The sequence below is a fragment of the Equus przewalskii genome, chromosome 30 (genome assembly GCF_037783145.1).
Source record: "Equus przewalskii isolate Varuska chromosome 30, EquPr2, whole genome shotgun sequence".
Lineage (NCBI taxonomy): Eukaryota > Metazoa > Chordata > Mammalia > Perissodactyla > Equidae > Equus > Equus przewalskii.
This window is the reverse complement of record NC_091860.1, coordinates 31,829,829-31,845,828: the sequence shown is the minus strand read 5'-3', so window position 1 is coordinate 31,845,828 and position 16,000 is coordinate 31,829,829. Positions and strand designations below refer to the sequence as shown.

The window sequence follows — 16,000 nt, the reverse complement described above, 5'->3', positions numbered from 1 at the left end:
TCAGACTGTGTAGCAGAAACCTGGACTCTGTCCTCCAGCTGCCGGAGCGAAACTCAGACACGAGCCTGGAGAGCTGCGGTGAACGTTTGCGAAGAGAAAGGAGGCTGGAAATTTCACATCATCTTTTAAGATCATTACGGGTTTTTCCCTCTGGATGCTTCTGTGCCCTGGGGCAGACCCAGGCTCTGACGGGAGGTATAGGGTGGAGTTTGTTGACACTGACGCTCTTTCTGCAATGTCTGCCTGAGGGCCCCGAATTTGAATTCAAGCCACTGTTTGGAAGGATGGCAGGAGTGGACCAACAATGGATGGGGCGGCCACGTGCCGGCATATGCTAGGGTTTTTAGGACACACACCAGTGTCATCATTGTGTGGCTTTCCCACATCGCTCAGGCTAATCCACAGGCGAGAACAATTCCTGTGCATTTAAAGTGGACAATAAGAAACGTGATTCACCCTCAGTAGGCTATTGAGTCTTTTGAACTTTTTCATTTCCATTCACAAAACAATTGATGGAAACCAAGTCGTGAGCTTCACCCAGGAGGAACAAACCTTCAGGCCCCCAAGTCAGAGACGAGGGTCTGGAAAGCCACCGTGGCTCAGTCAGTGAAACCTGTCAGCAGACAGGTGTCGAGACACATAATCCATAACCAATCTATAAATCAAACTGGGATGAGTTTATTATGAGCCACATCTGAGGACTAGCTTAGCCCAGGGCCTCCTTCCCCAAGGAAGGAAGGGCACCAAAGAAGTGGGGTGTACAGAGTGGTTATATACTGTCAAAGAGCATGTGTCACATGTGATTGAAATTGTTCTTGTACAATAGTCATGAGACTGCTCTGTCAGCACAGTGATTAATGGACACAGCAGGTGGCAGGTCTGTGGTCTCGAGCTGGGTGATCACAGGTGAGCTGGGTGGTCACAGGTGGGTGCAGCAATCAGTTCCTAGGGCTAGACAAAGATGCTTATCCTTAAGGAAATGCCAATGTGGGGGAAGTTGCATCTTTATCTTAAGCCCATTCGTTCTTGTCTTTGGGACATATGAAATGCATGCTCATCGGCCACGTCAGGCCCTTTTGGAAAAACAAGGTCAGGCCAAATTAATTTTACACTAAATGGCTTCCTCATATACTCCAATATCCTATTGCTTGCCATTTGTTTATCAAAGGGCTGCAGGCCCCACCTCTCCTGGCTGGGCCTCGCAGCCAGAGTCCACCTTCCACACGATTCCAATGTCTGTGGTGCATGTCACCCACCTGAAAGCATTTGCTCTCAAATCCGTGGATGGTGTTAGAATTCCTGTGCACATCCCACTGTCTCATCGACTTGCATTTCAAAATTGTAGTGAAAATACTCTCCCAATAGGTTCAGCCAGAAATTGTGTCAATAAAGAGATTATCATAGGACAGGTTGAAAAGAGAAGGAACCCCTTCAAGATTTTTGGATACCTCTGCAAAGCCAGGGTCTTCTTCCATTGTGGGTCTTCACCTGCTGCTTCCGTTTAGACAGTGAGTGTTCATGGGAGTTCCTAGCTTCTAAATTGTCCTCTAAACTCAATTCCCTTGGTGTCCCCGCAGCCCACGGGGCTTGGGTGTGACACCAGACTCCTCAGGAACGCCTTGGTGTCGAGTCCAAACAGAAGTGAGAAGTAGGTCTCCATTTAACAATCCTACACATTGGGCAGAATGCGTGTGCCTTCGACGGGGTGCTACCAATAGCCAATATTTATTTTTCTTGCTCTCAAGGAATTTAGTGTCTTGGCAGTCTCCCCAGTCTTAGTCTCAAGTTTACGTTCACTCACTCGTTCATTCAGCCACTATCCTGAGCACCTTCTGGAGCACAGAACACACAGGGCCCCTCTCCTCATGCCTGGCCTTCTGTCTCTGGGGGCTGGCCTCCAGAGACGTCCCCTGGGGAATTGCCCTTATGTGGTCCCGCCTTGAACCTGGGCTGGCCCTGCGATGCCAGTGGAATGTGACGGACACTTCCAGATGGGTTAGAAGAAGCCCTCAGCTGCCTCCTGCTCTCCTGGGTCCTGCTCTGGGGAAGGCAGTGACCACGCACAGTGTCTGACACCCAGGACTGCCATGCCGTGAGACCCACAAGCCAGCTTTGTGGAGAAAGAGGGATACCCGGCCCAGCCCATCACTCTGGCTGGCCCAGCTCTGTGAGGGAAGGAGCCACCTTGCACATTCCCACCCCAGCAGACAGGACGTGGAAGACATGAAGGAACCCTGCCCCAGTGGAGCCATCCCAGCCAGCTCTGAAAGTCTGAGCCGCCCCAGCTGAGACATCTCTGCTCTGCCCGAGTTCCAGACCCAAAAAATCATGGGCATAATAAAATGAGTAAATTTTTTGCCACTCAGTTTTGGAGGTAGATGTTATGCGGTAATAGATAAGTGGAAGCAAGTCTGATGGTGGACACGAATAAAAACTAACTAGTCACTCAAGCAAATGTGAAACGTCATTGTGCTAATTATGTGAAAGAGCAGAAGATGGTTCTCTGGGAAGGTAAAACGGGGATTTCTCTAGTCAAAAAGTCAGGCAAGGCTTCCCAAAAGAAGGGATATTGAGATGAAATCTGAAACCAGCAAAGAGGGTTGCAAGCAGAGGGAACAGCAGGTGCAAAGGCCCTGTGGTCAGAGATAACAGAGAACCCAAGATGGAAAGAAGGCCAGGGAGCCTAGACCCAGAGCACAGAGAGGCCTCAGTTGGAAAGGGAGCCAGGAGGGAAGAGAAGGGCTTTCCTCTTTATCCTGAAAGCGCAGGGAGGCCGTCAGGCAGCACTAAACAGGGAGGGAACACGGTTTGGAAAGGCCCTCTTGACAGAGGAGCGGAGTGGACTAATGTTCAAGGCCAGATCTCACAGCTGGTGGAGCCGCTCAAGACAGGAACAATTGAAATTCGAAACCACCCACAGCGCTCCGGCTGGGCCTCACCTGCAGTCAAATGGCTCCCTGGGCCCTCGGGTCCATTTGCTTGAGGAAGCGCAGGTTTGCAGGAGGAGGCAGGAGCTCAGTGGGGGATGCCCCCTCCATCCACCCTGCCCACTGCCACCACTAAGAGACGCCTGGTCCCTCAGGGGCTGGGGCTTGCTGTCGGGTCAGCCAAGGGCTGTGACAGCCACCAGGAGGGCCCCTCCCGCCCCCCCACTCCCCCACCTGCAAGACCGGTTTGGGGAAGTCTCCAGAGGAGAAGGTGGGCTCCGCCCCAGGTTCAGTGTCCATCAGCCTCTGTCGGTGCCACCATCGTCCCCTCGGAGTGGGTGGAACGTCTTACATGGTGAGGGGTCCCAGGACATCAGGAGGACCCTTTGCTCAAGGACCTTCTGCCAACCAGTTTCCCACCGTGCCTCCACAGCCCAACCGGAGTCCCGTTACCCATTACCCAGTCTGAGGGTGGTGGGTGTCGACACAGAGAGCTCGCTGGGTTCAGAGGCAGCAAGTGAGGCTTGAATTTCCCTGCACCTGTGTCTGCTCACGCCCCTGGAAACCAGGCCACTGGTACCTATTTCACAGAGCCTCCCTGAGGGATCAACGAGACAAGCCTGACCAAGAGCCTGGACGGGGTCCGCCTGGCCCAGGAGCGGCTCCAGTAAAGGCTCAGAGGGGCAGGCGGTCAAGGAGGAACTGGCGTGGGGGGCTGGGGCCAGCGGTCAGCAGAGCCCGGCCGGCCCAGGGCAGTGAGTGCTGACCTGCTCTGCCCAGATGAGGCTTCGTGAGGCCTCTCCAGCCCCCTGGCCTCCCCATAAGCCTTTACCGGCCGGCCAGGGCCCCTTTGGCCTCAGGTCATCAGGCCGGGTCACAGGGAGAACCTCTGCTCAGCCAGAGGGCCACCCCTGACAGCCTGCAGTGGTTGAGGTGACACTGCGGTCCATCCTGGAGCAGCCTGGACCCTGGCGCTTCATCGGGAGGCCCTGAGTGACCAGCTGAGACCCCAAAAGCCCTCCTAGTGGGGCCACCCGAGAGCAGGACCAGGGCACAGGGCACACGGCTTGAGCTCCGGCCGAGAGCCCTAATTTCTAAACGTGAACCCTGCTTTTGATCTTCAGCTCCCTCCTGATGCAGCTCATCTGTTTCAGGAGGCGCCGTCCATGCTTTGCTTCTCAGAGGATGGTCTGTGGTCCCCTGGGTCCAGGTGCCCTGGCCTTCCACTTAACCTGCAGAGCCAGGCCTTCCAGGAGCGCTCGGAGCCTGCATCCAGGGAGCTCTCCCAGGGATTCAGACGTGCCCTGTCTTGGATTCAGCTTTCTGCCTTTGACTTAATTCCAAGGCGGCAGCTGCCAACCCCAGATGCGCACTGAGATGCATCCGGTGTCCCCGAATCGAGAAAGGCTGCCCTATCCCTGAGAAGTCGCAGCACACGGACCCAGCCGAGCTCCCCGTGCAGGCCCCACAGTCCCCACCCAGGAGATGCAGCCCCCTCTCTTGGGCTAGTTGTCAGCTGGGTGCAGGCCGACCACCTAAGCCGTCGGCAGCAGCTTCGGAAGGCCCGGCGGGCAGTCGGCTCTGTCCACCATCCACGGTGCCGCAGGACCTGGAAGCCGGGAAACCCTTTCTCACTGTGGAAGGAGGCTGTCAGGCGGTGGACGGGACCACCCGGCACCGACGTGCAGCCCTGTGGTGTGGATGGTCCTCCCCATTGTCTCCTGGACCTTCGGTTCTTCCATCACTCGAACAGTGTTCGGCCCCTGCCACTTCCCGAGCAAGAGCATCTTAGCGTGTTCTGAAGGCTGGTCAGCACACAGCCTCTTCTTGTTGCCCTGAAGGGAAAAGAAGGACGTCTGACCTGAAGGCTGTCAGATGCCTTATGGCTGCCTGGGTCCCACCTCCCGCTGGCATCTCCCAGACCCCACCAGGGGCTTTCCTGGGTGGCAGATGTGGATGATACCCCAGATTCCTCTCCCGGGGTCCCTGAATGTGCCCACACTGTCCAACAGCTGGGCGAGGCTCTTGAGTTCTGCTGTCCCCTCCCTGCCTCCTCAACTGGCTCTTCTGGGACCACCTCCCAAATAAACGACTTGCACTCAAATTCCGACCTCAGCTCTTCTTGGGGGAGAGCCCCAGGGCAAGTCACACCCCACCCTGGCTCCAGACAGAAGCAAGTTATTTCAAGTCCCTCCCAGCCTCTCTGGCAGTTCCAGGACTGGACAGCCGGGCAGGCTGACCGCAGGAGGACAAGGAGTCCCGCGGTCATTTCAGGCATCAGTTGGAGCTCAAGGGTTAATCAGGGATCAACAGTGAGCTGAGGCCTGGGGGCTGGGAGGGTCTCCATCTTTAACCAGACTTTCCGGGAGTTGTAGGTCTGTTGTCTGAAAATGACAAGAGAGTAAAGGAGTGGGGCAGGAACCCCAGAAACCATAGTGAGTTTTGTGCAGGGCCCGGGGAATTTTCCCTGAGCTTTTGGTGGAAGGCGGCGTGGTTTCTGCAGCATCCACTGAGACACTGTCTTGGAGCGAGGGGCAGGGAGGACCTGTCTTGGGCGGAGGGTCATTGCTCCTGGAGGCCGAGAGTATCTCCTGTGGACACTGGCCAGCTGCTCAGACACCGCTGGAGCCACTTCCAGTCCTCAGCTAATGGGGAGGGGTCCGCTCCTACCTGGCAAGAGGTGAGGTGATTCCATCCCTCCTGGGAGGCGGGACACCCCATCCTACACTCAGATCTGCTGTGGGGTTTCCTCTCTCAGAGCCGCCTGGGTCGGGACCAGACCAGACTTGGCATCGGACTCACCAGTTAGGTCAGAAGATCTTTCCAATCCCGGAGCAGGAGGATGAGTCATTCCTGCCTCCACAGCAGGGGGCAGGGAGGAACCCAGCAAATGCCTCCTAACCACTGAGTGAGGGATCGGAAGTGCCACTTTTAGAGGCTCCCCGAGGGCTCAGTGCCAGTGATTCAGAAATTCTGCTACTGAAATAGAACTTGCAGAAACGCCATTTCCCAACAGGCAAGGAAGGGAAGGTGCCCACGCCATGGGATGTGGCCTCCCACAGAGACAGACGGTTAGACCTGCCCAACAAACCAGACCCAATTGACAAACAGAGGGTCTGCTCAGGGACAGTGCCCAGGTCTGCACAGAGGGTCTGCACGGGGACAGGGCCTGGGTCTACAGTGAGAGTCTGCACGGGGACAGGGCCCGGGTCTACAGTGAGAGTCTGCACGGGGACAGGGCCCGGGTCTACAGTGAGAGTCTGCACGGGGACAGGGCCCAGGTCTGCACAGAGGGTCTGCTCAGGGACAGGGCCCAGGTCTGCACAGAGGGTCCGCACGGGGACAGGGCCTGGGTCTACAGTGAGAGTCTGCATGGGGACAGGGCCCGGGTCTGCACAGAGGGTCTGCATGGGGACAGGGCCTGGGTCTACACGTGAGAGTCTGCATGGGGATAGGGCCCGGGTCTGCACGGAGGGTCTGCATGGGGACAGGGCCCGGGTCTACAGTGAGAGTCTGCATGGGGATAGGGCCCGGGTCTACAGTGAGAGTCTGCATGGGGACAGGGCCCGGGTCTACACGTGAGAGTCTGCATGGGGACAGGGCCCGGGTCTGCACGGAGGGTCTGCATGGGGACAGGGCCCGGGTCTGCACGGAGGGTCTGCATGGGGACAGGGCCCGGGTCTGCACGGAGGGTCTGCATGGGGACAGGGCCCGGGTCTGCACGGAGGGTCTGCATGGGGACAGGGCCCGGGTCTGCACGGAGGGTCTGCATGGGGACAGGGCCTGGGTCTGCACGGAGGGTCTGCATGGGGATAGGGCCTGGGTCTACAGTGAGAGTCTGCATGGGGATAGGGCCCGGGTCTACACGGAGAGTCTGCATGGGGACAGGGCCCGGGTCTGCACGGAGGGTCTGCATGGGGACAGGGCCTGGGTCTACAGTGAGAGTCTGCATGGGGATAGGGCCTGGGTCTACAGTGAGAGTCTGCATGGGGACAGGGCCCGGGTCTGCACGGAGGGTCTGCATGGGGACAGGGCCTGGGTCTCCACGGAGGGTCTGCATGGGGACAGGGCCCGGGTCTGCACGGGGACAGGGCCTGGGTCTACAGTGAGAGTCTGCAAGGGGACAGGGCCGGGTCTGCACGTGAGGGTCTGCATGGGGACAGGGCCCGGGTCTACAGTGAGAGTCTGCATGGGGACAGGGCCCGGGTCTGCACGGAGGGTCTGCATGGGGACAGGGCCTGGGTCTCCACGGAGGGTCTGCATGGGGACAGGGCCCGGGTCTGCACGGGGACAGGGCCTGGGTCTACAGTGAGAGTCTGCAAGGGGACAGGGCCCGGGTCTGCACGGAGGGTCTGCATGGGGACAGGGCCCAGGTCTGCACGGAGGGTCTGCATGGGGACAGGGCCCGGGTCTGAACAGAGGGTCTGCATGGGGACAGGGCCCGGGTCTGAACAGAGGGTCTGCACGGGGACAGTGCCCAGGTCTGCACAGAGGGTCCGCACGGGGACAGGGCCCGGGTCTGCACGGAGGGTCTGCACGGGGACAGGGCCCGGGTCTGCACGGAGGGTCTGCAAGGGGACAGGGCCCGGGTCTGCACGGAGGGTCTGCATGGGGACAGGGCCCGGGTCTGCACGGAGGGTCTGCAAGGGGACAGGGCTCGGGTCTGCACGGAGTGTCTGCATGGGGACAGGACCTGAGTGTATGGAGCCTGGTTTGAGCTGTGTCTGGGTGCACACATCTGGAGTGCACGTTGACTCCCACCAGTCAAAGTCAGTCGGGCGTGAGGTCAGGTCCCAAGTGGGAGCCAGGCCCTCATCCTGGGCAGCTGGCTGGGGGGACGCGGCACGTCTGCAGCTCACATGACAGTTCGTCAGGGACTCAGAGTGATGTCCTGACTTGGAGGTGGCCCTGCCACAAGGCAAGACCTGTGACGAATGTTGCCGAAGAGCGGATGGGGTCTCGGGTGGAGCCTTCTCTCAGGACAGGCTCGGGACCCGCAGGTGACCAAGGGTGGATGCTGGCTGTGGGTATGGAGTTGGTCGTGGTTGCCTGGTGACTTGGGGACAGTCTGGAGAAACACTAGGCCTCCTCAGATCACCCCCAAGGCACAGGTGACACCCATGGAGACACCCACCCCCTCAATGAGGGGCCCAGGAATGTCCTTCTCGCCCTCCTCATCAAGGCTGCCCATACATCATGTAATCAGAGTGGGGCTCTGTGAGCCCTGGAGACACAGCCTCGCACGGGGCTTATTCCCCTGGAACAACCCTGTCGATGGCACAGGACAGCCCAGGGCAGTGGGCAGCACAGAGAGATCTTCACCTGCTTTCCGTGCTCTCCCATCATCACAGCCGGGATGGAGCACTGCTCTGTGTGGGTGTTGTGTGAGTGTCTGAGGGAAGCCTGTCCACGCTGCAGGGCCCGGGAGGGCGGAGCAGGCTGGCATGGGCACCCCTGTCCCGTGGATGGTTTCCGGACACCCTAGCTGTGATCAGCAGCACCCACCTGCCCGGCTCTCGCCCCTGCTGCTGGCGGCAGTTGCTGCCTTCCTTGTCCTCTGACCACTGTCTTGTGGGGTGTGGCCGTGGCTGGGCAGGCAGAGAGCATTTACCTCCAATCCTGGGACTAACACCAAGGGCAAGGTCCAGGGTCAGCATCCAACTAGACGGGCTGTAGTTGCCCTTCAGAGGTCGCACCTAGACAAGGAACAAATGTGGTAATGATCATGGGTGTTCTCCACTCTATGTAGCAAACAGCCCTCACCGGGCAGCTCAAAAGCACAGATATTTGGCTCAGGAATCCCAGCACAGCTTAGCAGGAACTCTGCTCCAGGTGTCAGCCTGGGCTGCCATCCCCTCAGAGGCTCAGCCTCCAGAGCGAAGCCAAGGGGAGGTGGGGAGGGGCCAGCTGGAGCAGCCTCATCCTTCCTTTGTGACCTGGTCTTGGAAGTGATATCCCACCTCATTCAATGTGTCTGTTTTCTACTCAGGATGCAGAAGTGTTGCTGGGTCCAGCCCACACCAGGACTGAGGCCACAGGGTCATCCCAGAGGCCACCACCCAGAACACAAAATATACCAGTAGAACCACCGTTTCCTTCTGGCACCGGGGCATGCTCCTCATGACGGACGCCCAGGGCCTCACTTCCCCATTCAGATGCTCAGTTCCTGTCCAAGTTGCCTAGTCACAGGCGAGCGCCCAGACCAAGTGGGGCTGGCCTTAGCCTTCCGCAGCAGACAGACAGATGTGTGGGGCCTAGACAGGAGGATGGGCCGACTAGAGTTGAGTGCAGCCAGCCAGGCTCTGAGCTCATGCCAGGCATGGTGGGTGGTACCAACTAGGATCCGTATGGGGCAGGCGGGAGGGGGACTGAGGGCTCTGAGTGGAAACAGGAGGCTGGGGTCCCCGTTACACCAAGAGCAAGACTGTGGACCCCGGGGAGGAAGCCCCATGCCCCCTGGGCACTGTGGCCATCACAGCACAGGGGCCCATCAGGCTGGAGTCTCGGGGAGGAGTCACTCTCCTCCATGGAGAGAGGGCACCTCAGGCTGCTGCCCCACCCACTTGTGCCTGTCCAGTTGTGGGGCTCTCCAGGGACCACGGAAACCACTGGCACCTGCTTAGGCAGAGTCTGTATGGTGCCAGGAGCATCTCATTAATGCAAGGTAGGGGTACCACTGACTCTCCTGAGGGGCTGACCCAGACAGACCATCTGGAACCCAGGCCAAATCCCCTGCCCAGCATGTTCCCAAGTCTCTGTCTCTCTCCGTCATTCTCTTTCTCCTTGTCTCTGTCTTTATCTCTCTCTCTGCCTCAGGTAACACATAATCAAACGTGACCACTTTGCAGCATGAGGGGTGCGAATGGTGGGCAATGGTCAGAGAAGAGGGTGTGTTTGGTGGACGAATGGTGTCTGCCCCTCAGACAATCGGTCCCTATGTGGGTCGAGTGGGCTGACAGACTTGGGGATGGACTGAGGCTGATGGGACATGGGACAGGAGGAGTGGCCACAACCAGGCTGGGTGGCCCTGGGAGACAGGTCAGCCCCTGGTGGTGCTGAGCTCCCTGAGCTGACGCAAGGGCACTTGCTGCACCTCCCTCACACACATGGGGTCCTCCTAGGTCTGATCTTATCATTTTTGTGCCTGATTTCCTTCAGTCCTCTCCAAAGACCCAAGAGGTAGGTTCTATTTCTCCCATTTGTCATCGGGGTAAACTGAGGCTCAGAGAGGTTCGGTGACATGCCCAAGGTCAAATAGCTATTAAATGGCCGAGCAGAACTCAGACCCCTAGTGCATCCCCTCAGTCTCCTGGGGCCAGCTGGGAGCTGGGACAAGACACCTGTGCCCCTAGAGCAGGGCCATCGTCCAGGGTTTCTCCCTTGTGGGAGGTGGGTGGTGCTGCTCAATCAGGGAATTCTCGAGTTTCGCTGTCCCCGTGTTGGCCGAGGAGAAGCGGCTCAGGGTCCGACTTGGTGTGACTGGGAGTCCCCTCTGAGGCCCGGGCAGTCCTGGAGAGGAGCTGCTCCTCCTCTCCTGAGCCGGGAGACCAGGTCGGCCCCTCACAGTGGACACGATGGGGTCATCTGACCTTCAACCAAGGAGAGCAAAGGGGTCTTGCTGCCTGGATGGTGCACCAGAGATCCTTAAGTGTGGCGTGCACAGCTCCCTAGGCGGTGAAGAATTGCTCTAGCACGCGCTCCTCCCAGAGTAGCTTCACTCAGTGCAACGTCTCCTCCCCAAAATATTTCATCGGAAAAACAAGTAGAAAACACTATAAACATGAATTCCTCACATCTCATCTTTCTCTCCCATGCACAGACACATGCACAGACACATACCTGCACACAATACACACATGCACATATACACAGACACACATGTACAACCATGCACATACACGTCTATGCACATGGGTGCACACGTACAGCTTTCCCTACACAGAAAACCATTTCTGCCCATAAATCGCCCCTCGCCTGCACACAGTTGCTCCCTATTTCTTACGTGGGTATTTCTATGCAGCTCTGGCGCTGCGGGTGGCTGGGCGGGCGGGGAGCAGCCTCTGCGGCCCCAGGCTGCCTCATCCCGGCTCTCGGTGGAGCCACACTTCCCTCTGCGTGGAGACACCTCCTGAGCCGCTGGGCCTGCGGTTTCAGACAATCTCTGGGCCAGCGAGAGCAACTCACACAACAGGAGCCCAGCGAGACCTGTGCTGTCCAGGGGCGGCCACTGGCCCTGGGCTCCCAGCTCTTGAGAAACCGAGGCGCTGTGGGCGTGCACACCGGCTCTCTAAGGAAAGTGTGAAAAAGAAGATAAGAGATCGAACTGCTAATTTCTGATATTACCTGTTGAAGTGGCAGTAGTTTGAATGTAGAGTCCATAAAATATATTAAAATTAATTTAGCCTGGGTTTTTTTGTTTGTTTTTTAATGAGGCTACTAAGAAATTTAAAATTACATCTGTGCCTCGCGTGACAAGTCTCCTGGACGGCGCAGGTCTAGACTCCACGCGGAGCCTGGGATTCTCTGACCCGAGGGTGGCGCGGGCGGGAGGCCTCGCCTTCAGGTCAGTTTGGGTCGTGTGAGCAGGAAGTGGGCTCGGGGAAGGGGCGGCTCCCCGCTCTCTCTGCCCCCTTGCCCGCCCCCCGCCGAAATCCAGGGTGCAGACAACCTGCGACCCTTAATTTCTCCACGGGGGAGGCGGGACCCCCGTCCCCACGTCAGCCCATCCCTGAGTCTCCGACTAGAGTCACAGCATCGACTGTGCACCGAGGTGCTGGAGCCGGCCTGCGGGCCCCGCGGCCTCCACGCAGCGACGCCGACGGGGAACCGGACGGGGAGGCGCCGCCGCTGCTCCCAACGCCTGCGGTGCCTCCGCCCCACCCGGCGCAGGGGGAGCCGGGGCCCCCAGTGCGTGCCGCCGAAGACGCCGCCCCCAACAGCACACAGCGTCCGGGCCAGACGCACAGCAGGGGGCGCTGCCCCGCTCCCGCTCGCGTCACCGTGACTCAGCACTCCCGGGTCGCGCTGCAGAGGAAACGGCGGGGGAGCGAGGACGCTGGAAGCAGCCCCAGCGCCGGGGCGCCGCTCCCCCGGCCCCGCCCCCCGCCCCTCCCCCGGCCCCGCCCCCCGCCGCTCCCCCGGCCCCGCCCCCCGCCGCTCCCCCGGCCCCGCCCCCCGCCTCTCGCCCCCCGGCCCCGCCTCATGCCGCTCCCCCGGCCCCGCCCCCCGCCGCTCCCCCGGCCCCGCCTCATGCCGCTCCCCCGGCCCCGCCCCCCGCCGCTCCCCCGGCCCCGCCCCCCGCCGCTCCTCCGGCCCCGCCCCCCGCCGCTCCCCGGCCCCGCCCCCCGCCGCTCCCCCGGCCCCGCCTCATGCCGCTCCCCCGGCCCCGCCCCCCGCCGCTCCCCCGGCCCCGCCTCCCGCCCTCAGGCCCGCGCTCGCCTTCCAGCGCGCGGCCGCGGCGCGTCTCTGAATCGTCGTCTATCGGCTTCTGCGGCGGGGCGGGCGGTGGAACCGCCTGCCTTTGTGTCCTCGCCGCGCCTGCGACGTCTCCGCGCCCCACTGTGTGTACAGGGCGCTGCTTTTAATCTTCTGGAAATCAATCCTGACTCAAGTTTTCGATTCATTGACTTGAACACTCGGGTGGTCGCTTCCCCCAGAGTCAGTGTGCGCGTTTGAAGGGCGGAGAACCGCTCGATTCTCACAGTGCACCAGGGAGGTTTCTGTTATAGTATTTCCTTGCTGGTCTCCTCCTCATGCTATATCTTTTACCCAGCTGAGTAGCTCTAACGAGCACCCGGAGGATAACTGGCAAAACAGCAGAGGAGTTCAGAGCCCGACGAAGGAAAAGGTACAGCTGGTGGTCGGAAGTGACTGCGCTCAGGCGGGGGGCGGGGGCCTCGGCGAAGCTGAAGGGAGTGTGCGCGCCTCCTCCTGACACTGTGTTTCCTGTCGGCTCCTCTTTCTTCCAGTTACAGAAATCCGGAGCCCGCCTCCCAGCGCCGCAGGAAGCGTGCTGCAGAGGAGCACGCATCTGCTTCCGTGCGTGCAGTTCCAGGCCGCCGGTTCTGCTGTCAGAGTGGTCCGTCAGAGCCCATCTGAGAGCGTTTCAGCAAGGCTCTGGAGAGCAAAACTCCCAACTGCGTTCATAGCTCTGACCCCAGCCCCACCAGCAACAGCGTATGTTGTATTGAGAGAAAGGATGTGTTGTCACTTCTGTGCTCCTGACCTCCCTACTTGCCTGCCATGAGCATTGCCTCTGAGCGAGCTCTCACCGTGAGGAGGTGAGAGGGGCCAGGTCTCTGAGAGACACCTGCGAGAAGAAAGCCATAGTGTACTGTCTGGATGGCCCGCTTATGCTGTGTAACAAATACCCCCAAACCGAGGAGCTTAACAAACACTTTTTCTCTCCTGCTCACTCACAGAGGTCGTGTGGGAGAGGTCCAGTCTGCTCTCCAGGGCAGCCAGCTTCACCTGTCCTCGTTCTGGGTGCCTGATCGCATGGAACCTGCATGTCCTCTCACGGGCGAAGAGGAGTATAGAGAATCAAGAACCAACTTGTAAACTCTGCCCCTCAGGTGACACGTCACCCTCCTTACTTTTGTTGACCAAAGCAAGACACATGACCTCACCTTACCTTCAAGGGGGCAGGAGAGTGGGGTCGTCTCCTGAGTCTGAGTGAATCTAAGAACTGAAGCAGAAAAAAGAGGTGAAACAGATGGATTTCGGAGTTTTCGCCAAAAGGAAACATGTTCTGATGCCAGAATGCAAAACATCAAAATTGGCTTTGAGTGGTTAGGGGGAGACAGTGTGGTGATATTTATGGCAAACACAAATATTATGCTGTAAAGTGGGTGCTGATGTAAGAAGAGACCCCTGGGCCTTGTCTGGATTTAATGCTCAGGCTTCCTTTGGGATGGAGACCCAAGATGGAGCCAGTGATGGCGGGCTGGGGGAGAGAGCTCCTGGCTCCGGGGCCTTGTAGCATCTCATCAGTGAGTCAGAGCAGATGGAGTGAGGGTTGGGGGAAAGTGCCTGCAATGCCTCCAGCTGCACGTAGTGGAGTGAACACTGAGCACCGGGCAAGGTGGTGGTGACAGCCCACAGAGGGCAGCATTTAAGAGCTTTTAATCCAAAGAGCTGTTTAGAATTCCTCAACGTAAAAACTCAATTCTTGCCACTGGATAACATTTCTCAGACTCTTCCTTTATGACACAAAAGAGAATGAAATTAATTTTGCTTTTTAGAGGCAAAAAGTTGTGCACGATGCCAAGAACCCCAAAGTATAAAGGGCACTCAGTGAAATGCGAGTCTCCTTCCCTCCCCTGCCCTCCAATCCCCTCCCCAAAGGGAACCACAAGTGTCTGTTTCTGCTGAAGCCCTGCTCGCCAGTTAGGAGCGTCACATCTCAGGTACTGGTGTGCACAGCAGAGGAGAGGCTTTCCTTTCTCCCATTGAGCTCAGTGACTTTTGCCTTGGGGCAGGATGTGCTAATGTTCATACCACACCCATCCCTCCAGCCCATCGCCTGCACCCAGCCTGGGCTGGTTCTTCTCCAGCTTCCATCTCCCTGGGTGACTGGACCAGGACCAGGACAAGGGGCAGTTTCCTGTGCACCCCAGGGCCTCCACATACAGGGACACAGGGTTCCATCTCCCCAGGCGACTGGACCAGGTGCTGGCCTGCTGGATGGTGACCCCGGGTATATGTGGCTCTGCTTGCTGTCCACAGGGGACATAAACCTGTGCACACCCCAGGACCTGGCTGCTTCCCATTGGACTTCCTCTCATCATGTTCTTTTCAGAGACTTCACATCATCCCATGTATGCCAATGACCGCCCCAGGCCTCCTCTGATCCTCCACCCCTCACTGCTAGCCCCGCTCCACTGTCCACACCTCAGGTGGCACCGCTGTCTCCCTGAGGGGCCAGTCCCCACAGATGCCCCTTTCTTTTGCTCCATTCACACCACATCCACTTGTTTCCCTGCTCTGTTTTCATGACTTCCAACCTTTTTTTCCTCTTTCCAGTCTGTTCATCTTACAACTTGCAATGAACTTCCTAAACGTAAAGCTAATAACATCACTACTGTGCTCAAAACCTTCCATGGCTGCCCATTACCCACAGGATAGAGTCCAAATCCCTCAGCGTGGCTGAGTCCTCCTTCATTTGGCCTCTCTCATCAGACCCACCATCACTCCCCCCGCGCCCTCCCCTTCCCCCCCCCCCCACCCAGGCCATGAGCTGAGCTCCCTAACGCCCTCATATCTCTGCGCGTGACGTTGCTCCATTCCTCCTAGAATGATTTCTCCTCTTCCGTGGCCAATTCCACACATTCCTCAGGGCCCAATTTAACATTGCATGCTTCATCTTCCTTGATTCTGCAGAATAATTTCTCCTTCCTCTCATTCCCACAGCATCTGCACCTTCCTCTGCTATCACATGTGCTTGAATATGCATGAATTGTGTCTCCCCAAATTCATATGTTGAAGCCCTCGCCCCCAAGGTGACTGTCTTTGTAGATGGGCCTCTCAGGAAATGATTACGTTTAAATGAGATCATAAGGGGCAGGGCCCTAATTCAATAAGGCAGATGTCCTTATAAGAAGAGGAAGAGATACCAGAACCGCAAACCGGTCCCTTCATTGCGGAAGCCATGCTGAAGGAGTCTGCTTTGTCTTGCTTGCTGTTTTGAGTAAATGACAATGTCCTGAGCTGCAGCGTAGACCAAGCCCCTGCCCTGTGGCAACTTGAGTCGTGACAGCAGTGTGAGATGCTGTGCTGGACAAGTGGCAGGATGTGAGGAAAACAAAGCCGCCACCCCAGCACAAGTGCGGGTCTTCTGCTGCGCTGTCCTCAGTGGCTATTCCATCCCGAAGGATGCTGGCTGTCAGCCTGAGTTTTAAAAGGAAGAAGGCGATCAGAATAGTTTTCCTGGTCAGTGAGAAGGCCAAGAAAAAGGCCACTTCTGTGATTCCCTGGACACCGTGAACTGCCGTTTTTCAGGCTGAAACATCATAATTTTACCCACTGGGGGCTGGTGCCTAGATTTCAGAAGACAGAACCGTGGCTCAGAACCT

At 58.3% G+C, this 16,000-nt stretch overlaps 1 protein-coding gene and 1 long non-coding RNA gene across 2 annotated transcripts; one reads left to right on the top strand and one right to left on the bottom strand.

Annotated features, from left to right (window-relative positions):
• Window positions 1–658: 658 nt before the first annotated feature.
• LOC139080497 (fibroin heavy chain-like) lies at window positions 659–12,297 on the bottom strand. Its single transcript, XM_070601248.1, has 5 exons — window positions 12,181–12,297; window positions 11,694–11,951; window positions 10,930–11,214; window positions 8,539–8,623; window positions 659–4,762 (listed from the first exon to the last, which is right to left on the bottom strand). Exons 1-5 carry the CDS (start codon window positions 12,295–12,297, stop codon window positions 4,737–4,739), a joined length of 771 nt encoding a protein of 256 aa, XP_070457349.1. The 3' UTR covers window positions 659–4,736.
• A 78-nt stretch (window positions 12,298–12,375) lies between these two features.
• Window positions 12,376–15,061, top strand: LOC139080500 (uncharacterized). The gene is made up of 3 exons (XR_011535050.1): window positions 12,376–12,774; window positions 12,896–13,207; window positions 13,349–15,061. It is a non-coding gene; the product is annotated as an uncharacterized lncRNA (long non-coding RNA).
• The last annotated feature ends 939 nt before the right edge of the window (window positions 15,062–16,000 follow it).